Below are 27,099 nucleotides of genomic sequence, written 5' to 3'. Positions count from 1 at the left end.
CTGGTGAGGAGTGAGCTTCTTGGATCAGGTGGACACTTGAGACTATGCTGGCATCTCCTGCCTGGAGGAGAGATGACAGGGTAGAGGAGGTTAGAAGCTGGAGAAAGGGACGTGAAAAGGAGGAGTGGAGGGAGAGAGCGGGCTGTCTCACTAGGGGGAGAGCAATGGCGAGTATGTAGCAAGGTGTATATAAGTTTTTGTGTGAGAGACTGACTTGATTTGTAAACTTTCACTTAAAAAGCATAATAAAAAAATTTTTTTTTGGTCTTTGTCCTTGGCTCCTGAGGGGATAGCCTCTAAAACTCTGGCATTTCCCCTGTGACTGAAGTTGCTTTGATGAGGTCTCCAGACCATACCTGAAGGCTTATGCTAATGAGGTGCTCAGTTGGAGGCTGGCCAGGTCAAAAAAAGACCACCAGGTGATATCAACTGAGCTCAGGGTAAGTGGGCTGATTCAATCAATACGCTTACATAACGAGGCCCTAATAAAACTTTGGAGAGGGACATTCTGTAGGCTTCCTGGTTGGTGAAAGACACTGATGAACATGGGCAGTAGGGTGTTCTATTGTGGGACACGGAAGTTCCAGGTTGGGAACCCTTCCAGTCCTCATCCTATGCGTCTTTTCATTTGGACCCTCTTGGCTGTAATAAAACTATAATTGTAAGTATAGTACTTTCTGTATTTTCTGTGCATTGTTCTAGCGAATTACGAAACTCAAGGGAGTAGTGGGAGCCAGCAGCTGCGAAGTGAGGGGGCTGGGGATCCCAAAGCTTATAGGTGGTATCCTGAAGTGGGGTAAGGGAAATCTCCAAGTTTGTAGCCAGCAGGTCAGAAGTGAGAGTGTTTTGGGGACTCCTAAGCTTACTCCTGGCACCTGACGTGTTGTGCCAACACAGCAGTCTGGACGCCTGTGCCCTTTACTGTGAGGTCTGACCTAGCTCCAGATGGCTAGGACCAGAGGTGCTGCATGTGCAGCTGGTGTCGGAACAGAGGGGAACCTAACTGATAGCTGAATTGATTAGATGGACTTTTACGGTTTGCTGTTAGAAGTGAAAAGCAGGGATTTGTTTTTTTTTTCTCACACCATATAACCCAACAATTGCACTCTTAGATATACACAGGCAGTCCCTGGGTTACTAACAGATCCATTCCTGTGTCCTTAAGTTGAATTTGTAGATGGAACAGGGGCATACGGTTCTTATTTAGCTTTACTTCAGCACAAGAAAAGACATTTCAATGACTTAAAAGCTGCATGTGCAGCAGGTAAAGGTAACTCTGACGAAGAATTTCTTGTGAGTAGGAATTGGTTCAATCCTTTCAAAGTGAAGGCAAATCTCCGTAACATTAAAGTACAAGTTGTCTGTAAGTGGATATTCGTAACCCAGGGACTGCCTGTATACCCAGGGGAACCGAAAGCATCCATCCATACAAAACCTGTACGTGAATGTTCAAAGCACTATTATTCACAATGGCCCAAAAGCAGAAACAAGCCAAATGTCCACCAACTCAGGAATGTGTAAGTTTAGCCATACAAAAGAATATAATTCAGTCATAAAATGAATGAAGTACTGATACATGCTACAACACGGACGAACCGTGAAAACATTATGTTGAGTGAAAGAAGTCAGCTACAAAAGGCTATATGTTTTATGATTCCATTTATATGAAATGTCCAGAACAGGCAAACCCACAGAGACATACAGGCGATTGATTAGTGGTTGCCAGCGGCTACAGGGAGGAAAGAATGGGAGCGACTGCTAATGGGTATGCAGGTTTCTTTTGGGGGTAATGAAAATGTTCCAGAACTGATAGTGGTGATGGTTACACAACTCTGTAAATACACCAAAAAATAACCAAACACTGAATTGTACACTTTAAAAGGGTGAGTTTTACGGTATGTGAATCACAGCTTTCACACTAACTAGCTGGACAAATTAAGTTACTTAAACTCACTGAACCTGATTAAAAGGAGGTAAACAGTTTAAACAGTTTAAAGGAGTAAGTCTATATAAAGTGTCTAACACACAACATTCACTGAAAACTAGTTGGTATCTGAATACTAAAGTGTTTAATTGTTTTAAAAGATTTTCCTAAAACACATTATATATTTTCCTGTATTTTCTATTAAAATCTGTCAGAAAATTTAGGAAGACAGGAATAGAGAGAAACCACCCATCCACACAACTCAAAGGGCTACAGGAGCCAGGCAAGTTATGTAAATGAATAACACATGCCAGGTGTAAAGAAAAACACAAGCCCATGCCCATTTAAAGCAGGTAACCACTACTCACTTCAACCAATGCATGGCATCCGAGGATGCTACCTCACTGTTCCCAGACCTTCGATTTAAAGAGAGGCTACAAAATGTCCATTTATATGTGAAAGCTCATTTTTAATTATTAGCAGCTTAGTCATTGGGAAACAGGAAGAACGGAAGAGAGAGAAATCACTGTGTAGTCACACAAAACATACCTTCAACTCAAATTTGGCCCAAGAGAACTACCAGTTTGAAATCTCTGAATGCCAGCCTCACAATTTTACTTTCTGAACTGAAAGCTCCAGGAGGCAAGGACTGTACCTTATTTATCATTATACACATGGCCAATCCCCCTCTTACCCACACGGTAAAGTCCTAGCCACCCTCCAAAGTGTAGCTCAAATGACCCTCAATTTGTCCGAGTGTTTCCTCTGGACACACTGGCCTCCTCCCCTCAATTCTCAAAGAGAATTACTTCCCTGGTGTGTTTCTTGACTCCCTCCCCCAAACTTACAGCATATCCCTACTACAGCTCAATACAGGATATTATAGCTACCTGATTACATATTTGTCTCACCCTCTCTTGGCACAAATTCAGAACTTCAAGAAAACAGCAACACATTCTTCTTATCTTAGAAATTCCCAGCATTGTGAGGTTCCTGGCATATACTAGGCAAGTGATTTGTGTTGACTATAGTTTTTATTCTGCGAAATCTCCTTAGAATCAATTTTGAAGAGTTCAAGTACTTTTGTTGTTGAACTCATTTTCTGATATTACATTCCCAAACAGTTTGTAACCAATCTATCATTTAATTAAAGTGCTCAGTATAGCCATTTCACTACAATCACACCACTAGATGTTATCATTTCTAAAACTAATTTTTTTGGCCTAAAGGTTGTCTTAATTGCAAATTTCTTTGAACACTAATGAAAATGACCTTGCTTTCTTAAACACAGCTTTCTTGTATATTTGTTTGTCTCTGTTGTATTCCTATGGTCACAAGTGCCTAAAAGATAATGAAAAGTTCCTTGCATAAAAAATAATACCAGCAAGATATACAGACATTCCGATATGTAACACATGTAGATTGAGTTTAAAAAAAAAAAAAGAGTGGTATGGAAGTAAAAGAGACAAGGGCATTAAACTGGTATAAATACAACTGTTCTCATCAAAGCTCCAGCAGCGTGGCTGGGTGCGTTAGCATCTCTTTCAATTCTCTCATCTGTAAGATGGGAACAATATCTGCCTTGCCAGTTTACAGGCTTGCTGTAGTAATCAAATGCAACAATGTACCCAAAAGCAATTTGAGAACCGTAAATTGAACTCAACAAACATTGTATCTATCATATACAAAACACTACAGATACAAAGACAAAGTAGCACATAATCTGAAAGCGGTTCTCAACTCTCAGACTCTATCTCATTTTTGTAATAATTTACATCACCACCTTACAACTACCTTGAAATAAAATTCTAACCTAAGTATGCATAAAAACCTAACAATGCCCTAGCTGTAATATAAAGCAGAAAAAGAGTAATTTGTACATTAAAGAAGTTAGATGCTTGAACTTATATGTAGAACCATCATAAGACAGTTACAAATTCAGAGATTCCAAGATTAAAAACAAAAACCCATTGCTGTTGAGTTGATTCTGACTCCTGGCAGGTGTGTTGTACTGGCAATTCAAAACCCCACAATGGCATTACAGTTGGTGACACGGATTTACTAAAATTGTGAACTCTTGATAAAGTTCCAAACAAAATAACTTCAATTAACAGAGAAGGTGAATTCCTAGAAAATTGGATACCGTAGCTACTAAGATGGTGTTAGGTTCTACGCTAATTATATGCTTTCCTCATGCATGAATTTCTGGGGCTTTTCTGTGATGGAAGATAATTCTTCATTGTCCCTCACATTGCAAGATTATATCCCCGGGCCCACTTACCAAACTCCTCCGACAAATTTCCACAACATCCCTTAAGGGTACCAGTGGTCAAAAAAATCCAAATATATTACACTAAGTACTAAATGCTAAAACTCAGGTAGTAATGTGATTTGAGACAATGACAGAAAGTCTACAGACAAGCTGAATCTCAGCATGATGAATCAGTCAGGATAGGACAGACTATGTTGCACTGATAACCAGCTCCAAAATCTCCGTGGCTTGAAAGGTTTATTTTTTGTTTATGCTACATGTCCATCACTGGTCAACTGGGGCATTGCTCACTGACATCTCTCAGAGATTAGGCTAACAAAAACTCCATCTTTACATATGACCTTAAATGGCAGAGGAAGGTATAGGACAACTCATGCACTTTCTCTTAAAGGCTGACTAACACTTCTGCTCACATTCAATTGGCCAAAGTTACATAGCCACGCCAGCAGTTCTCAACCAAGGGGCAATTTGGCCCCTCAGGGGACATTTGGCAATGTCCGGAAACATAATACACCCAGGAGTGGAACTGCTGAGTCATGTGGTAGCTCTATGTTTACCTTTTTGTGAGGAGCCTTGGTAGGCAGGGATTAACAGCTCCAGCTGATAACCAAAAGGTCAGCAGTTCGAATCTACCAGCTGCTCCTTGGAAACCCTATGGGGCAGTTCTACTCTGTTCTATAGGGTCACTATGAGTCAGAATCAACTCGACAGCAATGAGTTTGGTTTTCTGGTTTAGTGGAGGCGAAATGGTATCTCACTGTGGTTTTAATTTGCATCTCCCTTATAACTAATGATGCTGAGCATCTTCTCATATGCTTGTTAGCCATTTGTATATCTTTGGTGAAATGTCTATTCAAGTCCTTTTTTTTTTTTAATTGGGTTGTCTTTTTAAGTTGTAGAATTTCTTATAAATTCTGGATATTAAACTCTTATCCAATATATGGTTCCCAAATATTTTCCCCCAGTCTGTGGGCTATCTTTTCACTTTGCTACTCAAGCCCTTTGTTGAACAGAAGTTTTTAATTTTGATGCAGCCCAATATACCTATTTCGTCTTTTGTTAATCCGCTCTTGGTGTCGTAGCTAAGAACCCACTCTTAAAATTTAGGTCCTGAAGCAATACCGTTACGTTTTCTTCAAAAGTTTTATGTTTCAGTTCTTACATTTAGGTCCTTGATCTATTTGAGTTAATTTTTGCATATGGTGTGTGGTATGTGTCCAACTTCATTCTCTTGCATGTCGAGATCCAGTTGTTCCAGCACCATTTATTAAAGATACTCTTCTTTCCCCACTGCATCAACTTAGCATCTATGCAGTAATAAATCACCTTACCGAAAAAGGAAAACAAAAAAAAACTGGCCTTTGGTTCCTGAGAGACAACCCTTGGAACTTCCTGAGTAATTGGGATGCCTTTATCATCTAAAACCTCCAGGCCACACCTAAGGATTTATGCTAATGAATAGGGGCCTGCCAGAAAAGGAAGACCACCTGGTAATCCAATATCAACTAACCTTAGGAGTTAATTCAACCTATCATGCACATGCAATGAGGCCTCAATCATGCCTACACAATAAAGCCAATAAGGGCTCTGAACACAGACACACTAAGAGCTTCCTGGTTGGTGAGGGAAAGGTAATATGCCCTCTTTGGGATACGAGTACCCCACCCTGGGAGTCCTCCCAGACTTGTCCTGTGTCTCTCCCTTACGATGATCCTCATTTGTATTCCTTCACAATAATAAATCTATAATCATAAGCACAGTATTTCCTGAGAATTCTGTTGAGTAGTTCCAGTGAGCTATCAAAACCTAAAGAGTAATGGGAGCCAGCAGATGAAGGTAAGGGAGTTCAGGGGAGGCCCCCAAGATTGTAGACGGCATCCTGAAGGCGTAAGTAGGAAAATCCCAAATTTATGGCCAGCAGGTCAGAGGTATGGATGTCATGTGGACTTCCAAGTTTGTGGCTGGTGTCTGCCTATTTGGCACTCTGAAGAACAGGTCCTTTCAACTTGTTAGCTCTGACCTAGCCCCAAGTGGCTAGAGGCAGAGAGAGTGCCTAGTGGACAGATGGTGTCAGAGATGATTGAAAAGTAGGAAGGTGGGAATGTGATTAATTTTCATATTTTGGGAATTGGACTTATGCTGATTCTTATCGATGAAGCACTCTTGTCAAAAATCAATTGACCAAAAGCATCTGTATGATACCAAACGGTCAGTATTTACCCTAAAGCAAAGATGAGAAGATGGGGCGGGGGGAGCTAGATAAATGGAAATGGAACAACCAGAATGGGAATATGCCTACAAAAGAAAAAAATTTTTTTTCACTTACTGATTAGCTCATTATCTGACATTCTGCATTTATGACAATAGTAAAAAATCTACTACCCAATGATTCTGAACATTAACAATGTACATCTGGTAGTAACAAATGCCAAGGTACAAGGCGAGAGTAATGTTGGCTGTGGATGGCTGAGGTTATGTTATCAACTGGGCTAGGCCAGATTCTCAGTGGTTTGGCAGTTATGTAATGATGTAATCTGAAGTTATATAATGATGTACTCATCTTCTGCTTTGTGATCTGATGTGATCATCCTCCATTTTTGCATAATGCTGATTTTGCACAACGACCTGGTCTTTGGAACCTAACCATGTCAATCAGTGAAGACAGGGTTTAAAGAGAATGTTGACAGAGTGTGAAAAATAAATGTTACTGAACAATTATGTATAACCCCCCCCAAAAAGACAGTATTATTGAAATTGTTAAATGTGAACCTAATTTGCTGTGTAAACTTTTGTCAAAAACACAATTAAAAAAAAAAAAACAATTGACTATAGACATATGAGCTTATTTCTGGACTCTCAATTCTATTCCATTAGTCTACATGGCTATTATTATACCAATACCAGACTGTTTTGATTACTATAGCTATACAGTATGTTTTGAAATCCAGAAGTGTGGGTCCTCCTACTTTGTTCTTCTTCAAGATTGCTTTGGCTATTCAGGGCCATTTGCAATTCCATGTAAATCTGAGGACTGATCTCTCAATTTCTGCAAAGAAAGCTGTTGGAATTTTGATTGGGATTATGCTGACCTGAATCTATAGATCTCACTGGGTAATACTGACATTGTAACGATGTTAAATCTTCCAATTATGAACATGGAGTGCCCTTCCTAAATGGAGGAACTTTTGGAAGCTGAGGTTCATCAAACTGAGGGCATTTGGAAAACTTTCAAGAGCACAAAGGATGAATGATTATAGAAATTTGAGAAAGCAATAAAACAAAGCAACACAAAGGTTTTTGTGGTTAACTTTTAAGATAAACCACAAGGGACAAATTTAGCGGTATGCTTCTTACTTAGCCATGGGTCTCAGATTTAAGAATGCTTTATATATTGGTACACCAAGTTCTCTTAATCTGATTTTAAAATTAATGTTTTCTAAATTAATAGATTATTTTTTTTTAAATCAACAAAGTACTATAGTTGACATCTGTTTTTGTCTGCCAGCATATATTCCCTTTTGTAACATTACTGTGATTTCTGAGGAAAATCTCCGCATCTGAGTGGGTGGGAAAACTCCCAGCCTGACTAATCAGAGCTATCCCCTGGCTACACTAGTTGATTTGGAGGTGGAAGAGAACCCAAACCAAACCAATGGTATAGTTTCAGGACTTCTATTAGAAGTGCAAAGGAAAAAAAAGCTCTTTCTGCTGGACTTGAAGCTAGAAGTGTTAGCTAGAAGCCGATGTGAGAATTAAACAGAAAGGAAAGCAAAGCCAAGAGATAACAGTCCTGATGATACTGGTAGAAACCCACATCTACCAGTCTGAGGCCAGCTCTATCTCCAGATCAAGCCAATGAATTCTCCTTTGTACTAAGTTTCAAGGCTATACATTTCCTAATAGATAATAACAAAGTCAACTAATAACATTCTCAGAATAGCTGCAATATAATATATACCATATGTGAACCAATCAGTAATGAAGTTATTAATAATACAGAGACTATCGGCTGTCAAACTCTCCGGTCCCAGGACCTCTTTACATCCTCTACCCTTTCATTGATGACCTCGAATAGCTTTTGTTTATGTAAGTTGTATCTATTAATTTATCATGTTAGAAGTTAAAACTAAGAAATGTTTATTTATTAATTCATTTAAAACAATAAGAAACACATGTTAACATAAAAATATTTTATGAAAAATAACCATTTTCCAAAAAAAAAAGAAATCAGAATGACACTCTTACATTTTTGCAAATTTCTTTAATGTCTAGCTTGATAGAAGACAGCTGGATTTGCATATCTGCTCCTGCATTCAATCTACTGTACTATCATATTTTGGGTTGCTATGAGGCAGAATCAACTCGACAGCAACAGGTTTTTTTGGGTATATAAAGAAAAATTCCCTGGGTGGCACAAATGGTTTGTGCTCGGCTGCTAACCAAAAGGTTGGCAGTGGGAACTCACCCAGCAACATCATGGAAGAAAGGCCTTGTGATCTGCTTCGGTAAAGATAACAGCCAAGGAAACCCTACAAAGCTCAGTACTACCCTGTAACACACGGGGTCACCCTGAGCTGGAATCGCAATGGGTTTGGTTTTGGTTATATGAAGAAAATGTGTCTCACACAGGTATGGAATTGAAAAGAGAAGAGTATTTTAATGGATATTCATCTCTGATTCAACACCAAAACTCAACAAGTGGCAATCCTTAAGGGTTAGCTGCAATATGGAATCTGAAACCATATCAATAAAATTTTTGGCTCTGTTATATAAAAAATCCATTGGTCTATGTTATACTTGGCATGGATCTCCTGCCCATGTATGGTTTTGTAACATGCATCATGGTCATTTGGAAAAATACAGGTTCAATGAGTTATGCAGATTTTCCAAATGTAGACACACTTCCTTATATATTTATATATTTCCTTATATTTTTTAAAAAGCCACTTTCCCTAATATCACCACCAATTCCATCAAAAAACTCTTTAAATATTGAGAAGCTGGCAAGCTTCACAGTGGCAGACGGAAGTTTTCCAAAAACCTAGTTTTCACTTAAAGGCTCAAATTTTATCGTTGGAAACAAAATTTGTTTTCCTTGAAATGTCAGGCTCACTTCACTCATTTTAACCTGCCAAATACCGAGATCTGAATAACCATGGTTTATCTATCAGTCATTCCTGTAAGTAAAAATAAAAAGGTGCTCCATTTAAAACGCAGCTAGTTTAGCTTGCAGCTCAATCACAGAGATCAGCACAGTCCTTCAATGTGCAGAAGTGCTTCGTGCGCACTTCTCATTTAATCACATCGAATATTAAGATGACATGCACTCAAGGGTAGACATTTTTAAAAATTAAGACTTTTTACTGCTTCATCAAGAACATAATCTTAAGTTAAAATGGCATTTCTCAAATGCTTACCCTGGGTGTTTGGCTGTGAAGAACACAGTAACAACTCCTGCAGTTTGGTGTCACTGCCTTGATTTATGCGGAGGTACCAGCAGTTTACCCAGCACCCACTTCTTCACCATCAGGGCAAACATCAACACAGTGAAAGGGTAAGTAACAGCTCAGTTTTAATGTGAAAACAATTCTGACCTCGTGAACTGTCTACAAGACTCTTGGAGATCCCAAGGAGTCTGTGGCCCACACTTTGGAACCATTATTTTAAAACACTGGAAACTAAGCTGAATTTTAACAACTGATAACTGACAAATACATTCCATAAAACTTTTTAAATGTAGGAGTCTATCAAGTCATCTAGTTTATTCTTGCAAAAACTGTATCGGGATCCCCTGCAGGTAAGCTCAGCCCTACTGATATCAAAGGTGGCACCCTACCTTTAAAAAGCACTCTAGGAGTCTGAGGTGCTGTCAGTTTACAAAGCACCAATCTAGCCTATGCACTTCACTTCAAAAATTACCAGAAAGATAGTAAAACAAATTATAATTTTATTAATACATGAGACTGATGAAAAAGGCTAATTTACATAGAAGTTACGTCATTTTTTTCTTTACAACTAGCCAGTCACTTCATTTCAACACCTATACACATAAAATTCTTCCTTCAACTAATTTAAGAGGAGACATGTATGACACAGGTGGATTTAGTGTGTTTATGTATGACGGACTCCTGGCTTATCTTGCCCCATAAAATACTACTTCCGGTGGTCATCCCTTCATCAGACGATTCAACCATTACAATGCATCTACTGATGTCAAATGCCCTAGAATTCATTAGCGAACACAACTGATATGCGTACATCCTTAATTCAGCTTTACATTTAAAATACATTTTGACTTGAAAAAGACCTGTAGTATACATTCATCTCATTAGGGTACAGAAATCATACCTTCCTATAAAGACATATATTCAGTAACAGTTCCTTTTTTAAATCATAAATAGGATTTGCACTCAAAACTTGTAAATTGGAGTTTGAGAAATTTTAACTAACTACCTAAATCACTCCAGTGCCCCATGGTAGCAAAGTAAAGCCTGTATGTGCTGCATTAAAACAAATGAAACAATAAAGAATAACCATGCTAAAATAACCCAAAATTTTTTAATCCAAGGAGTACTTTTTTTTATAATACAGATTCCCATACCTCCTCCCATTCCATTCCAAATCTGTGTGTGTGGTGAGGGAAGGGGTACAGCCAAGGAATTCATTCATTCATAAGCATTTCCAGAGACCAAGATGTAAGTTACTCTGCAGACCAGCACTTGGGAACCACTTAAAGGGATGTAAATGGGGAACTGAGCATGCCCTAAATAATCTGTAGAGAACTAACTGCTAACTGGTTGGACTTGTTGAGCAACTGTCTCACAGTATACAAGTTAACAGCTGAGAGCAAAAGCTTAGTCAATACAATCTGCCCTTCTCAGGAACCAGTGACGGGCCCAGTTATTGGAGCTAGAAAACTATGTTCTCCAAGCAGATTTATCCCTAATAAGACCAAACTCTCCTAGGTGTTTAGATGTCAATTTAGACACTTCAAGTCATTAAGTCTCTAAGTGGAGCCAAGTAAAAATTTTAGAGTACTTTAAAACACCAATTTCCTATTTAAAATAGTGATGATATACCAACTTCTCACCACGGGAAACAAAGCTTCCTAAAACTTGCTACCAGACACTGCAAATGAACTGGGAGGGAAGGGAGGAGGGTGGAAAAACTTGGAAGCAAGACAAACGTGGCAATACCTTCAAAAGACCCATTAAGTTAGATATGAGATAGTTACATCGTGCATGTGTACATCACAGTGTTAAATAATGTAAAGCTGACACATGTGAAAGAGTTCAAAAGAAAAAGAAGACCCTAATGGCTCAACCACTGTGGAGCTCTGAACTGGCTACACCCTAAACCAAATGGATGGCTATTTCGGCAGGTGGGATCTGGGCATCAGTTATTTTGTAAAGTTCCTAAGGGATTTCAAAGTTCAGCCAAGGTTACTGCCCACTGCCCTTTACCTTGGGGGTTAAAAAAAAGCAGTAGAAAGATGAACCACACCTAATTACAAGTTTTCCAAACTATATTAAAAAATTTAAGTAATGAAATACATAGTCTTTGAGCTGGAATTTTTAATTAAGATGTAAGAGATACTTCACAATCAGTCTCTTGTAATTTATCTGATCTATAACCGGAATCCCTGGTGGCGCAGTGGTTAAGTGCTACGGCTGCTAACCAAAGGGTTGGCAGTTCAAATCCGCCAGGCGCTCCTTGGAAGCTCTATGGGGCAGTTCTACTCTGTCCTATAGGGTCGCTATGAGTTGGAATCGACTCGACAGCACTGGGTTTGGTTTGGGTTTTTTTGGTATGATATAACCTGCAATCAAAATTTAAATTCTTCTAAGTTATAAAAATCTGACCACCTACCATCAAGTTCTACACATGAGTCCAACGGCAATGTTTTGGGGTTTTAAATTTTTTTGGACCCTAGTTTTCATTCATTCTGAAGGCTAAACAAATTTTCCTGGATACCAATCACACCATGTTAATAGTGTCAAGGTGACGCACCCTGAAATACCTTACTCCTGAGAAAGTGGAATTCGGCCACATTTCCCATCACCGAAAACACACATTTTGGAATGTGAAAAAAAAAAAATTAAATTCTAAATCATTAACAATCATATACTAAAACATTATGATGCAAACACTGTCATACTGAAAGTGGCTCAAATGAATGACATACAGGCGTATTTGTCAATTAGCTGAATTTCTCATTTTAAAGCAATCACATCTTCAACAACTGTTGAGCAAAATGCCCAAAATTTAATAATTCAACAAATTTGTATTAAACGCGTGTTACTTTAGCTCCTTTAACTTCCATTTAGTGTGGAAAAAAAAAATGAAATCTTTTTAGTCAGGTTGGTTTTATACATGATTAAGCTTTACCTCAGAATCACCTTCGCCATTGCTCAAGCAAAAAAAAGTCTGCCTGACTACAGTCTTCTAGAACAAAAAGGAAATCCAAATGTGTTGTACACTGAGCACTAAAACGGCTAATATAAGATGCTTAAAGAGCCAGTCACTCTCGAATCACTGAATGAAAAATGAAACAAAAAAAACTTAAGCATGAGCTAGAGGGACAAAACAGAACTGAATAGTTTAAATATAAGAAAAATAATGTATGTTCTCAGCAAAGCAGGCTAAAGCTTAAAAAAAGTTTAGACAAGACTAAATATGCATTTTGTATTCAGTGAACTAGGCAGATGCATTAGGGTTAACTGCTCTGGTGGAGCCTCAGCAATTTACATTCCAATTATTTTTTTTTAGAATGTTGTCTAAAGGTGTTACTATAATACTGGCTACATCAGAAAAAGTAGCTTCAAAGTGGGAGAACTGGAGTGTGATTGGGCAGCACAAATTAATGCTTGGCTCCTTAACTCTGGAAGAAAAACAAAAGAGAAAGAAAACGGGAAAAAAAAATTATGCACAAATGGAAAAATAGCTCAACTAGAGTTTAAGAAAGGGAAGCATACTTCCCTAGAAATAAGATTTACTGCTTTGTAGTATAAACAGATTGCTACAAACAGCAAAAAACCCATAAAACCATCGCTGTCAAGTCGATTCTGACTCATAGCGATCCTACAGGACAGAGTACAACTGTCCCATAGAGTTTCCAAGGAGCGCCTGGTGGATCTGAACTGCCGACCTTTTGGTTAGTTGTCGTAGCTCTTAACCACTATGGCACCAGGGTTTCCACAAACAGCAAAGCCATCATAAAAGGTCAATGATTCATATAAAACTTATTCAGGAAAATTTCAAAGTGACTTTCTCAGCACAATTTTTCATTAAGTCTGAAACAGATTTGCAGTTTTTTCTAAGTTCAAGATTTACACTAAAGCCACTGAGCTAAACAGAGAAACTTGTTTTTTATTTAAAAAAAAAAAATTAACATGTAATACTCTTTAAAACAAACCCAAAAACCTGGAAATCAAAGAAAAAGCCACTTCTATTAATACATTCACAAAATATTATATCAATTTTCTCCAGAAAGGCTTTTAGTTTTAATTCCAATAACTTAAGCCTACATAATTTATCACCACCTTTAGACCTAAAGCTACTCCGAATCATAAATGCTTGGCCTCACTCTATTACACTTGTTCCCCAATAAACAGGTTAAAGAAAACAAAATCATGATAGCACTATGAAAGAAACATTAATGAGAAACCATATTTTAAAATGTTAATCTTATCAATCATTTACAACTTGGAATGTCAGATGGTAACTATATCAGAATTTCCCAATACAGAGACTAAATCCTTAGCAGAAATAGAAAAGTGACACTTCAGAACTTCGTATCTCAACTGATATACATTTAGTCCCAGCATGGCAACAGTAATTTATGAAATCTACAAAAAAAAATTCAAATGCAATGTCTCAAATCTAATTACTTTATGAAAGTATGCATTTCTGTTTTTTCTATTGAGACTCTAAATGGCTTCTGTCTGCCAAAAGTACTGAACCTACTTCTTAAACACAATGAATAATCAAGCTGCTACTGAGACTAAAAGGATGCTAACTCTGGTAAAAGTCAAAGGTTGTAAAAAATTAGCCAAGACTACTCCTTGCCTTTAGAAAGTCAATTCAGACTACTTAAGGTGATTCCCCATATCTTGTAATTATTCCTAAAAACTGGAAGTTTCGCCTTAAACTATAGTGCCAAAACTAAAAACATTAAGAAACTAAAAAGATTTTAATTAGAAATAAATGTGTTCATATTGGGGAAAAAAAAGCTTACTAGAATTTTCAAGGGGAAAATAACTACTAATCTTCCATAGGGTTTTTAAAAAAAATGACATATCCGCGAAGAAAAGCGTTCAAGTTAGCTAAACACAACAGTTTCTCTAAAAACCTAGTTTAAGAAATCGTAACAGCAGTTTGGGGCATGTGATGGGGACACCGCCCTCCACACTACACCAATTTCACGCTCAATACACTTAGTCCTAGCAGCAAGATAAACTGTCTTTTATTAGGAAGCATTTTTTGCTGGGGGGGCGTTTCAATGAGGTGTTATGTTTCCTGCACACCGCCATCATCGACAATACTCAAAAAGTAAGTAAACAGATCAAAGCCAAAAACGTAAACTGGAATGACACAACCAGGAAGAAAAAGTAAAGGACAAATCTTTTTTTTTTTTTTTGCTTAAGAAATTAAGACAAACCATTTACAACTTTTATTTGGAGCTAAGGTTTCTACCGGTTCACACACTCCAGCCAGACCAACGCGCTCGGCAGGGGCGGACGGTGAAAGTACTCAAGAACAACAAAGAGCTGCAGCAGGAGTCCCCGTCCGAGTTCAACTCGATTCCCCAACCAAACTGCGAGGGAGTTCGGGCGGAGGACTGGCCTCGGAGCGCCAACGAAGGGACGCGCCGCGCTGCCGCCCAACCCGCGGAGGACGCGGCCGGACTCGTCCCGCGGCCGCGCTCACTCTCGGGGCCGACCCACCGGCCTCCCGCGCTCCCCGCCGAGAGCCCACCCCGGGGCGGGGAGCCGCGGGCGGGGCGCGCCGGCCTGGCCCGGGGAAGGGGAGGGGGACATGGCGCGGTTACCTGGGCTCGGGCGGTGGCGCGGGGAGTCCGCTCTCCCGCCGCTGCTCCTCCGCGGAGGCGCCGGGCTCGTCGCTCCTCGGCCCCCGCCCCGAGGCGTCCCGGCCAGGCCGCCCTCCTCAGCGCCGCGCCGCTGCCCGCGCGGGCCCGGCCGGCTCGAGCTCCCGGGCCGCCCCGCGGCGGGAGGGGGTAGGGTGCTCTCTCACCGGGCGCCGGCTCCCCTCACCCGCTCCCGCCCCCCGGGAGGCTATGGAGCCGTGGGGTGGACGGGAAGGACGTCCCGAGGAGAGCGGCAAGCGCGAACGCGGGCTCCGCCACCCGAGCCGCTCGGTTACCGCAGCGGCGACGACGACCAGGACCGTGTTGTTGCTGCCAACTTGTCGGGAGGACACTGAGCATGCGCGAGCGGAGACCACATCCGGGTAATTTCAGGGTTTGGCCCTTTCCCCCCTCGGCTTTGCTTTCTCCCCGTTGCCCCCGCCTCCCGCCCCGAGTGACGGGGGAGGGTCGCTCCGCGCATGCGCCCGCGGGACGGCGCGGGTTGGCTGCCGGCACGGATGCCGGTCCTGGCGTTGGCTCTGGCGTAGGGCGCTGCCCGGCTGTGATGGGTAGAAGACTGCTTGGAGGAGGTGGTCCTCAGAGAAGTTGGCATCCCTTTGCCAAAAGGACCCAAACAGCGCAGAAGGGGCTGCAGTCTCACAGAGCTCAGCGTATCGTGACGTCCCGTAAGTGTTTATGAAAAGCAATCAGCGGGGGCCTTTTTTGTATTTTGGTATTTTTTGAGGACCCAGTGGGCACAAAAATTAGACTTGAACTTTCATTTGGGAAGAAACCGGTGTAATAACTGCCCCTTTCCTACCAGACCTAATCACGTGATTCAAAGGTATTTAAACTAGTGAGCCGCCCCCTTGGGTTAAGGAGACGCCCAGGACTTGGATCAGGGAGTCACATATTTAAGAGCCGTTTAAGTGTAAGAAGTGTGAGTGGATCACACTGGCAGAGTTCTAGGGAGAATCGGAGTTGTAAGGGACCTTCAAGCTTCTGCACCACACCTACTAACTGGGTTACCTTTTGGGTGACGAAAGGCGGAAACTTCGCTTTTTGACTTTATACTTATTTGAAAAATTTACAAGACGTATGCATTTCTTTTGTAACTTAAAAAGTTTCAGAACCCGTTCTATCTATGTATACAGAATTTTTTTTTTTCCCCAGCCAGGAAATACTTGGGTTGGGGGCCCCACCAAAACTAATTATAAGACGGTTCTGAAGTTGTTTCTTGGGCCTTATCTCCCAGAGACTCTCTACTCTCCCTTCTATCATTCACACACAAGAGCCCACCCCTGGGCAGCCCAGGCTCTTCCTTCTTCTAGGAAGCCCCTGAAACAGTTGTCTTCACACTGACATTCCCATACCCCTGGGGGTTCATGAAAACTTTCCAAGACTAGTTTTAAGGAAACCTGTTCCTAGATCTTTCACTGCCATATGTAGTTTTGTCTAAAATTATTCTGATTAAAAGGACACTGAGGACAAACACATCGTCCTATTTCAAAATTATCTTTTTCCCACCTTACAAAGGAAAGTCAAAACTCCCACCCCTTACTAAGGTGCATCTGTCCAAGATGGAAAAACCTCCAGGGCAATTCAAAGGGACAATTCAGACTTTGGTGTCTATGCTGAGAAAGTGAATGATCTTAATTAATGAGTGTTTTTTTTCTAATCAGATGGTTTCCAGTTCTTTGCTGTCAACAAAATTGAAGGAAGATCTAACTAAATTGTCATGATTTGGTAACAGAATATTCTAATGGAATATGCAATTCTTAGATATATCCCTTACAAGGAGTTCAAAGAATTGAGAAACATTGCTTTAAGCAAACTTCTTCTATTCCCCTCTGTATTAGTAATTTTTTGCTATATAACAACATTGCCACTAACATAGCAGTTTAAAACAGCACACATTTATTGTCTCACAGTTTCTGTGGATCAGGAGTCCAGGCACCGCTCACGTGGTTGTTGGCAGCATTAAGTCCCTTGTAGGCTGCAGGACTATGGGCCTGAATCCCTTTCTGCTCTCTGTAGGAGGCCTCCCACAGTTTCTTGCCATGTGGCTCTCTCCATAGTAAAAGCTCACACTGTGGCAGCTTGCTTCTTCAAAGCCAGCAAAGAGGAGTTTGTCAGCAATTCAGAGTTTACAGTCTCATGGAACATAATCACATATATGTAATCACGTACATCTTGTCACTCTGTTGGCCAGAAGCATGTCACAAGTGCCATCCACACTCAAGGGAAGGGGAATACCAGGGCATGAACACCAGGAGGTGGGGATCATAGGGATGCCCTTCCAACTCTTCAGATTCCCTTCACCTTCTTGCTGAAGGGAAACCTTGGCTTCTCAGTTCCTTGACTTCTCCTCCTCCAAGGATCTTGTTCTACACCCTAACTCAGCCACTCACCTCAATAGTCATACCCTGACCCTTGTCATCAAACTCTATAATCATAATTTGAAACATCTCATACTCTGACCACCAGACAGGTCAATTAATATTTCCAGGTCACTCCCTGCAGTGCTCTAACACCAATAATTCTTCAGCCCTCATATCCTCTCTCCCATCCTTACCAGCGTTATATCCCTGGCCAGTCATTTTAATCACTCCCTTGCACACACTCTCACCCCTCCACAACCCTGGTTAAAGCCAGCTCTCCACCTATTCCACACCAGCACCCATGATCTGAATGTGCGTAGAAAAAAACATAACCACACTGACTAGTCTAACTTTAATTTTATCACCTAGAACCCAAATCCATGGCTGTCGAATTGATTCCAACCCAAGTTGTTGTTGTTAGGTGCTGTCTAGTCGGTTCCGACTCATAGCGACCCTATGCACAACAGAACAAAATGCTGCCCAGTCCTGCGCCATCCTTACAATCGTTGTTATGCTTGAGCTCATTGTTGCAGCCACTGTGTCAATCCACCTTGTTGAGGGTCTTCCTCTTTTCCTCTGACCCTGTACTCTGCCAAGCATGATGTCCTTCTCCAGGGACTCATCCCCCCTTACAACATGTCCAAAGTATGTAAGATGCAGTCTCGCTATCCTTGCCTGTAAGGAGCGTTCTGGCCACACTTCTTCCAAGACAGATTTGTTCATTCTTTTGGCAGTCCGTGGTATATTCAATATTGTTCGCCAACACCACAATTCAAAGGCGTCAACTCTTCTTCGGTCTTCCTTAATAAATGACGCATTGCATTGGGCAAATCTGCCGCAAAGGACCTCTTCAAAGTGTTGAAGAGCAAAGTTGTCACCGTGAAGACTAAGGTGCACCTGACCCAAGCCATGGTGTTTTCAATCGCATCATATGCATGTGAAAGCTGGACAATTATTAAGGAAGACATTCAACCCATAGCAACCCTAAAGGACAGAGTGGAACTACCCCATCGGATTTCCAAGGCTGTAATCTTTACAAAGCAGACTTCCACAGAGCAGCTGGTGGGTTCGAACAGCCAACCTTTTGGTTAGCAGCCAAGAGCTTTTAACCATTGCACCACCAGGGCTCCTTTACCAGGAACCTCAAATAGGCCCTTAGTGCTGCCCAGCAATCCTGCTTCCTTCCTCCAGTCTTCTAGATGACTCTTTCAACTGTTTGCAGTTCTTACCCCATTCTATTTTTTTTTTTTTTGACAGCAGGATCCATACCATATGGGAGCCCCCTGGCACAGTGGTTAAGTGCTCTGCTGCGAACCTAAAGGTGGTTCAAATCTACAACCTGCTCCATGGGAGAAAGGTGTGGCAATCTGCTTTCATAAATGCTTATAGCCCTGGAAACTATATGGGGCAGTTCTGCCCTGTCCTATAGGGTCACTACAAGTCGGAATCAACTCAACAGCAACAGGTTTGCGTACCATATACCATCTATATAAAGTTCAAAAATAGGCCAAATACTATATGTGTTAAGACTACATACATGTGTAGTAAAAAAACAACATGCCACCATGCACAGAATTATATATGTGGCATATTTCAGCTCTCCGTCTGAGTGGTAGGTCTCCCACGCTCTCTTAAACTCACTCCGTTGAGGCTTCACCCTCACCACTCTAACAAAACTTCTCTTATCAAGGTCAACAAAGAACTTTACATGGCTAAATCCCATGATCTATCCTCAATTCTCTTCTTAATTGATCTGTCTAACAATTGACACAGCTAATCACTTGATTCACTTTTTTTTTTTTTTTTTAACCACACTGTCTTCATTTCCCTCCTTCATCACTAGACCCTCATTCATTGTCTTCTTTGCTGGTTCTATCTCTTCTCCTAGACCTTTAACCTTGCTATGACGCAAGGTGCGGTCTTTGCACTTCCCTTTTCTATCTATACTTATTTCCTTGATGATCTCATCCAGTCTCTTCTAAGATACACGGTATCATCATATATGATGACAGCTCCTAAATTTGTATCTTCAGCCCAGACCTCTCACCCAAACTCCAGATTCTAATGTCCAGCAGTTTACTGGACATCTCAAACTTTACATGCCACAGATTGAATGATATTAACTCTCAAACCTGTTCCACTGACTGGCTTTCCTATCTCACTTGATGGTGACTCCATCCTTCTAGTTGCTCAGACCGAAAACCCTGAAGTCATGTTGGACTTCCCTCTTTCTCTTATGCCCCGCATCTAGTCCAGAGTCAGAGCATCCTTCACCACCTCCACTGCTACCTCCTCGTCTGAGCCACCATTATCTCAGGCTTGGATTAATGAATACACTTACTTACTCCTCACTTATCGATTATCTGACATTTCGCATTTATGACTGCCTTGGTCATCTAGTGCTGCTATAATAGAAATGTCACAAGTGGATGGCTTTAACAGAGAAATTTGTTTTTCACAGTCTAGTAGGCTAGAAGTCCAAATTCAGGGCATCAGCTCCAGGGGAAGGCTTTCTCTGTCAGCTCTGGAGGAAGGTCCTTGTTATCAGTCTTCCCTTGGTCTGGGAGCATCTCAGCACGGGAACCTCAAGTCCAAAAGACGCGCTCTGCTCCGGGTGCTTCTTTTTTGGTGGTATGAGGTCCCCAACTCTCTGCTTGCTTCCCTTTCCTTTTTATCTCTTAGAGATAAAAGGTGGTGCAGGCCACACCCCAGGGAAACTCCCTTTACATTGGATCAGAGATGTGACTTTAGTAAAGGTGTTACAATTCCACCCTAATCCTCTGTAACATAAAGTTACAATCATAAAATGGAGGACAACCACACAATACTGGGAATCATAGCCCAGCAAATTGACGCACACATTTTTTGAGGGACATAATTTAATCCATGACAATGACAGTAGTAAAAACTCCATCTGACTATTTTGTGCATTAATGACATACATCCAGCAGTAACAAACGCCAGGGTTTGAAGTGCGAGTAATGCTGGCTATGATGGTTACGGTTATGTGTCAGCTTGCCTGGGCCATGACTCTCAGTGGTTTGGCAGTTATGTAACGATGTAATTTGGCAGTTATGTAATGCTGTGGTGATCCTGCACTTTGTGATTTGATGTAGTCATCCTCCATTCACACACAATGCCAATTTTTGCATAATGATCTGGTCTTTGGAACCTAACCGTGTTGATAAGTGAGGAGTCGGTGTAGTCTTCTAACAGCTTTCCTGTTCTCAGAATTGCCCGTTTCAGTCTATTCTCAATAGCTAGAGTGATCCTCTTAAAACATAAGTCAGACCATGCTACTTCTCTGCTTAAATACCTCTAATTTCACCCAGAGTAAAAGCCAACATCCTTACAATAGGTATAAGGCCCTACAAGATCTGCTTCCCCCACTCCTGATTATTATCACCTCTCTGATCTCATCTCCTATTACTGTACTCTTGGATCATTCTTCTCGAACCTCATTGACCTTGCTGACCTAGAAGATGCCAGCCATGGTCCCAACTTAGGGCCTTTGCACTGGCTACTCCCACTGCCTGGTACACATTTCCCGCAGATACCACATGGCTGACTCCCTCACCTCCTTTGGTCAAGTGTAACCTTCTCAATTAGGCCTACCCTGACCTATTTAAAATATCAACTCATGATTTACCCTCCCTCTGCGCCCAAGATCCACCTTAACCTGCTCTATTTTTTCCCTCATAGCATTTATCTGCTAGCGTACTGTATTATTTACTTATATGTTACGTTTATTGTCTGTCTATTCCCTCGAGAATGTAAGCTCCATGAGGGTATGGACTTTTCTGTTTTATTTGGGAACGTATCCAAAGTGCCTAGAATAGCTATTGACACATAAGAGGTGTTCAGTAAATATTTGTTGAAAGCATGAACGAGGTATCTCATCCTTCTATCCATAAAAATGAAAACTAGGAATAGAGTTGATTCCAAACCCTATTTCACTCCAGCAATAAAATTATACACTTTAATTTTAATAGTTTATCGAAATTTTAATACTAATGTTGTTTAGATCAATTAGGTATTAAAACTGAATTAATTATACAATCAAGATGATTTTTACTGAGGACTTCATGATCACAAGAATTTGTTTTTTAATGTTATTGTAGGGAAATGTGATAGGTTGATCAATAAAAGACACTAGGGTCTAAAATATATTAAAATGCTTAGGGGCAAATAGAATGGAAATATAAGATAAGGAGAAAACAAGCAGCGTAAAATTTCTTTTAAAGGAATGCTTGTTCACGTATTTTTAAAATGAATGATGGATGGGATGCATTATGACATTTAGATTCCCTTGGATACACTTAAAGAATGATGTTACAATCTTATTTTAAAATGCCAATACGTATAATATGCCAGAAATAATAAACCTTGCCATTATTTGGGCTCATGGTGAAACATTTTAGGTATGACTTAAAAAGTAGAAGAAGAAACACAATTTTTAAATTTGTTTTAGGAGGCAAGCAAGCAAGATTTGAAGACCACAGCACCAAAGCGCTCAAGGAGAGCTAAGCTACCACCCTTCCCTGAGACTGCACGTGAAACAGCTCAGTTCCCACATCCTTCTTAGACCTGGGCAGGCAAATTCTAGAAACCTTTCTTTTCCTTTTGTTTTCTTTAATGGCTCCACCTCCTATGATAGGAACTTCCCAAGGGTAAGGAGAATACAGGTGGTCCCTGGGTTACAAACGAGATGATCCTAAGTGTGTTTTTAAGTTGAATTTGTAGGTAAGTCAGTACAGGGGCATGCGGCTCTTACTTAACCTTATTTTAATGCAGAAAAGGCTTGAAGGCTTTTCAGTGACTTAAAAGCTGCAGGTGCAGCAAGTGAAGGCGACTGTGATGAATTTGTTGTACATGAGTGTTGGTTCAGTCATTTCAAGGTGAGGGCAAATTTACATAACATTGAAAAAGCAAGTAGGAGTTATCCCTTAGCCTGAGGGACATTTGAACATTTGTAACCCAGGGACTTACTATAGGGGGCTTTTTACCTTTCCATCCCAGGGATGGAGACAGATTGCTCTCACCTCTAGCACTGCCCACCCAGGAAGGCATATAATGTTAACTTGAAGATGACCCAGCAATTGACAGCTCTAGTCACGTGTTAGTATATCATGACATTTTAGAGTTAACCTAGTGTTTTGTGTGTGTGGTGTTGCTGAGCATATACACAGCAAAACATATAACCTAGTGTTTTCAAAAATAAACCAAGTTGTCCCTCAGTGTCACTTAACATTGATTAACCTAAACACCATGAGTGTTTCCCACATTCCTAAAAGCAATGTAGTAAACTCTGTCATCTCCTTTGGCTTAAAGTATTGTTATGTTTGAGGGTGACCTTGACATGCCTTTGACTTCAAGATATTTGTCTTTTAGTTTCCAAGAAAACCGAACACTTGATGAGGAAGAAAGAAGATGAGTGGAGCCAGTGCCCCCCGCCAACCCTAAAAAGCCATAAGAGCTGCTGTCCAGGCCAGATCCAGAATGGGCCACAAAGACAGCTGGGGACAGAATCCCAAGAGGAAAAAGAGGTGGAGACGGGAAGGAAGGAATTAGGTGGGAGTGGGAGGGAAATCAGCCCCCTTTCTCTGACAGCAGTCCTTTAACAATTCGCAGAGACTAGGAGGAGCTCGAGGAAACCCTGGTGGCATAGTGGTTAAGTGCTACAGCTGCTAACCAAAAGGTCCGCAGTTCGAATCCACCAGGTGCTCCTTGGAAACTCTGTGGGGCAGTTCTACTCTGTCCTATAGGGTCGACTATGAGTCAGAATTGACTCGAGGGCAGTGGGTTTGGTTTTTTGGTTTTAGGTGGAGCTCAGAGCCACGGACAGGAGCAGTCCAGCACCTCTTTGCCAGCCCTAACCACCCCATTCAAGCAACGAACATTTAACTGAATAGCTACCAGGTGCAAGCACTAAAGGGATTTAGAGATAAATTTACTACAGCTCCTGCCCTTGAGTAACTCCCAGTCTGGTGAGTGAAGAATGAAGTGTTAGTAGATGATTCTGATGGTGTGGGAATAGAATTCTTTGAGAAAACAGAGAAACCCAAACCCAAAATCCACTGCCATCAAGTCGATTCTGACTCATAGCGACCCTGTAGAACAGAGCAGAGCTATTCCATAGGGTTTCCAAGGCAGTAAATCTTTACCAAAGCAGACTGCCACATCTTTCTCCCACAGAGCAGCTGGTGGGTTTGAACCACCAACCTTTTGGTTAACAGCGGGGTGCTTAACCACTGGGCCACCAGGGCTCCTCAAGAACAGAGAAGGAGCAGCCAAATCTTGCCTGAGTGAGAGAGAAGACTTCACAGACGGGGTGACATTTAACTGGAACTTGAGGTAAAGTTAGACTTTGCCAGCAGACAAGGATTAAGTGGTGAATTTCAAGGCAGAGAAAACACCCTACACATATGGAAGTGGTTGGAGTCTTTATGGAATGGTTAAAAAAAAAGTTCAATATGTAGCCATCAATATACAAAAAGCAAACAAAACAAACAAGATCATTTATAAAAGGCCACATATTGCAGCATTCTTTCCTATAGCATGCAGGAACGACTCAGTGTTTATCAGAAGGGAGCTGGTTAAATAAGTTACAATACATCTGTAGAATGGAACACTAACTGTAAAAGAGAGTGAGATTTTTCTCCCTACTGGAATGGAAAAATCTTTACTGTTTACTGTCAGATGAAAAAGCAAGGTCCAGAACATTGTGTATATTATGCTATCTTTTGTTTAAAAAAAAAAAAGGAAAAATATAGTTGCATAAAGAAACTCTAATAATATATTAGAAATGTGTAACTACTGTTGCATGGCAGTAGGGTAGAAACTGAGCAGATTGGGAGTACGGGTGGAGGAAAATTTTCACTGTATAATTTATTTTTGAACCATTGAATGTATTGCCTATTAAAAAATTAAATTGAAGCCTGATTTAAAAGTTGAAATTCAAAGTGATAGGTACATAGGCTCGGTTTGGAACGTATAGTATCATTCTTCTGCTTTAAGACTGGGTGCTCCTCCAGAAGCCATTCCCTGATGTTTGTCAGAGTTAAGTGCCCTTTCTTCAACTCCCAGACTGGGCTTTCAGTTCCTGAGGGCAGAGGTTCTCTTTCTTCACTTTCTCCGAGCGCCTAACTAACACTTTGTCTTGTATACAGCAAGGGTCAGAGAAGACTTGGTGAATGGATGCATGGAGGAGAGAGGCAGGAGATGAGGCTGGAAAGATAGATTTGGGGCCATCCCATAAAGAAAGACAGGCTGGTCTGTGTTTTTCAAAAATGCCAATGTCACGAAAGACAAATAAGGGAGACTGAAGAGATACTATTAAATGGTTGCAAATTGGATCTGGAAGAAAACGATCACTATAAAGGGGCAGCTGACAAAACTGGAATATGGACTGTAGATTAGATAACGGTATTGAGCCAATGTTAGGTATCCTGATTTTGATAACCATAGTGTAAAGGGCCAGGACTAGGGTGAGGCAAACAAGACTCCTAGGAGGCAGTCTCAGGGTCACTCACTCTCCGGCCTTGCTTGCCTCCTTCTGGTATTGTGATTATGTAAGAGAACGTCCTTGTTCTTAGGAAGAACACACTGAAGTGTGAAGGGTAAAAGGAGTACTGACATGTATGCGTGCCATTAGTATGCAGCTAACTCTGCAATAGTTCAAAGGAATATTAACACATTAAAGTAGAGAGAAAGGAGTCCCTGGGTGGTACAAACAGTTAACACACTCGAATACTAACCTAAAGGTCAGAGGTTTAAGTCCGCCTAGAGGTGCCTTGGAAGATCTGTCTCCACAAAGTCAGCCAGTTATATTCTGACATACACGGGGTCCTCACAAGTCAGGGTCAGTTCAACAGCAACTGCCACAAAGTGTGCTGTGTGGTGTTGCCCTGCACCCATCTGAAACCAGGGCCTAGAGGTCCTCCCGACCAAGTGCCTCGGAAGGAAGTTCCCCTGGTGTCTTAGAGCAGTATTGCTCAAAGAAAAAAAAATTTTTTTAATTATAGTGAAAATGTATACAACAAAACCTTCACCAATTAAACAATTTTCGCATGTACCGTCCAGTAACATTGACGACATTCTTCATGGTGTACAATCGTTGTCTGCTCTCCTTTTCAAGATGAGTCCACTACTGTTAACATAAACTCAATGCCTCCTAAGCAAAAACTCTCCCATTCCCGCTCCTTCTCACCCCTGGTAACCACTAATAATCTGTGGTTTCTCTGTATTTGCTTATTTCATATCAATGAGATCATATAGTATTTACCTTTTTGCAACTGCCTTTTTTTTATTTTGTTTAGCATGGGGTTTTCTAGGTTCATCCATGTTGTGGCATGCATCAGGACTGTTTTCTCTTTATGGCTGAGTCATGTTCCACTGTATGTATATACCACGTTTTGCTTGTCCATTCCTCTGTTGATGGACATTTTGGGTGTTTCCACCAGTACTGCTCAAACTTTAACATGCACACAAAGCACTTGGGGATCTTGTTAAAAAACGGATTCTGGTTCAGGGGATCACAGTGGGGCAGGAGAGTCTGCATTTCTAAGAAGCTTCCAGATGAAGCTGCTGCTGCTGGTCCTTGGACCATACTTACCAGAGGCAAGACCCTAGACTCCAGGGCCTTAGGCCTCTAGGGCCTAAGTTCAGATTTTCTCAGGGAAGGGAATAATGGAAAGAAACACTAAATGATTTCAGAAATAGTTCACAGTTGTGATTCTATCCACTTAAAATCCTTTACAATAAGTTGGGTTTTCTTGTTTCAAATATCCTTTCATTCAATCAGCATGCATAGTGAGCCTGCTGGATGCCATGTTTTAGAGTGCTGAATTGAATGGCCGTGAACATTAACTGAAATGATTAGGATTTAACCAGTCTTTCCCTTCCCCTAGAAGACTCCAAATCAGCTTAAAAACTAGACAGTTTTTAATCCAACAAGTGAACTTGGCATCTAACAGTCTTGGTTGTCACAGACACGAGAGAGAACATTACAGGCACTGGAATGCTGGAGATGACGATTTCATCAAAAGAAAAAAAAAAAAGGAGTTGGCATTTGTGCTGTTACATCGTTTTAGTGACAAAAGAATCTTACAATGAATATTCGTGTTAAGAATTTTTAACTTTAAACCCTGACGTGAAATATACTACCTAAACAACACCAAATTTTTCTTATTTTAAAGCTTTTTTTTTGGTTTTTTTCCTCGGGTGAAGGGAGACAACCTTGAGGAAAATAATTTCTTGGACCAAAAATCACAGCTTCTTCTTTTTTTTTTAAGATTCGAGTATAATCAAGTTCCACCTTTTAGAGGTAGAAATTAGGCCCAGCAGACAGAGAGAGGCTGCTGGGAGCACTGGAGCCACGCGTGCCTCCCACCCACTCCTCGGGAATGAGCTGTGTGTGAAGGACAGGGAGGGTGGA

General features: G+C 41.0%; 2 protein-coding genes across 3 annotated transcripts in view; one reads left to right on the top strand and one right to left on the bottom strand.

Annotated features, from left to right (window-relative positions):
- Window positions 1-15,336, bottom strand: part of SMAD4 (SMAD family member 4) — a 47,292-nt gene extending 31,956 nt beyond the window's left edge. For both annotated transcript variants that reach the window (XR_007519154.1, XM_049899899.1), the window contains exon 1: window positions 15,247-15,336. The gene's annotated coding sequence lies outside the window, so the exon portion shown is untranslated. The remainder of the gene's footprint in view (window positions 1-15,246) is intronic.
- Window positions 546-27,099, top strand: LOC126086129 (laforin-like). Its single transcript, XM_049902326.1, has 5 exons — window positions 546-587; window positions 703-796; window positions 14,843-15,968; window positions 18,924-19,020; window positions 23,055-27,099. The coding sequence occupies exons 1-3, from the start codon at window positions 546-548 to the stop codon at window positions 15,667-15,669; spliced, it is 963 nt and encodes a 320-aa protein (XP_049758283.1). The 3' UTR covers window positions 15,670-15,968; window positions 18,924-19,020; window positions 23,055-27,099.

The sequence above is a fragment of the Elephas maximus genome, chromosome 11 (genome assembly GCF_024166365.1).
Source record: "Elephas maximus indicus isolate mEleMax1 chromosome 11, mEleMax1 primary haplotype, whole genome shotgun sequence".
Lineage (NCBI taxonomy): Eukaryota > Metazoa > Chordata > Mammalia > Proboscidea > Elephantidae > Elephas > Elephas maximus.
This window is presented reverse-complemented; position numbering and strand designations above follow the sequence as displayed.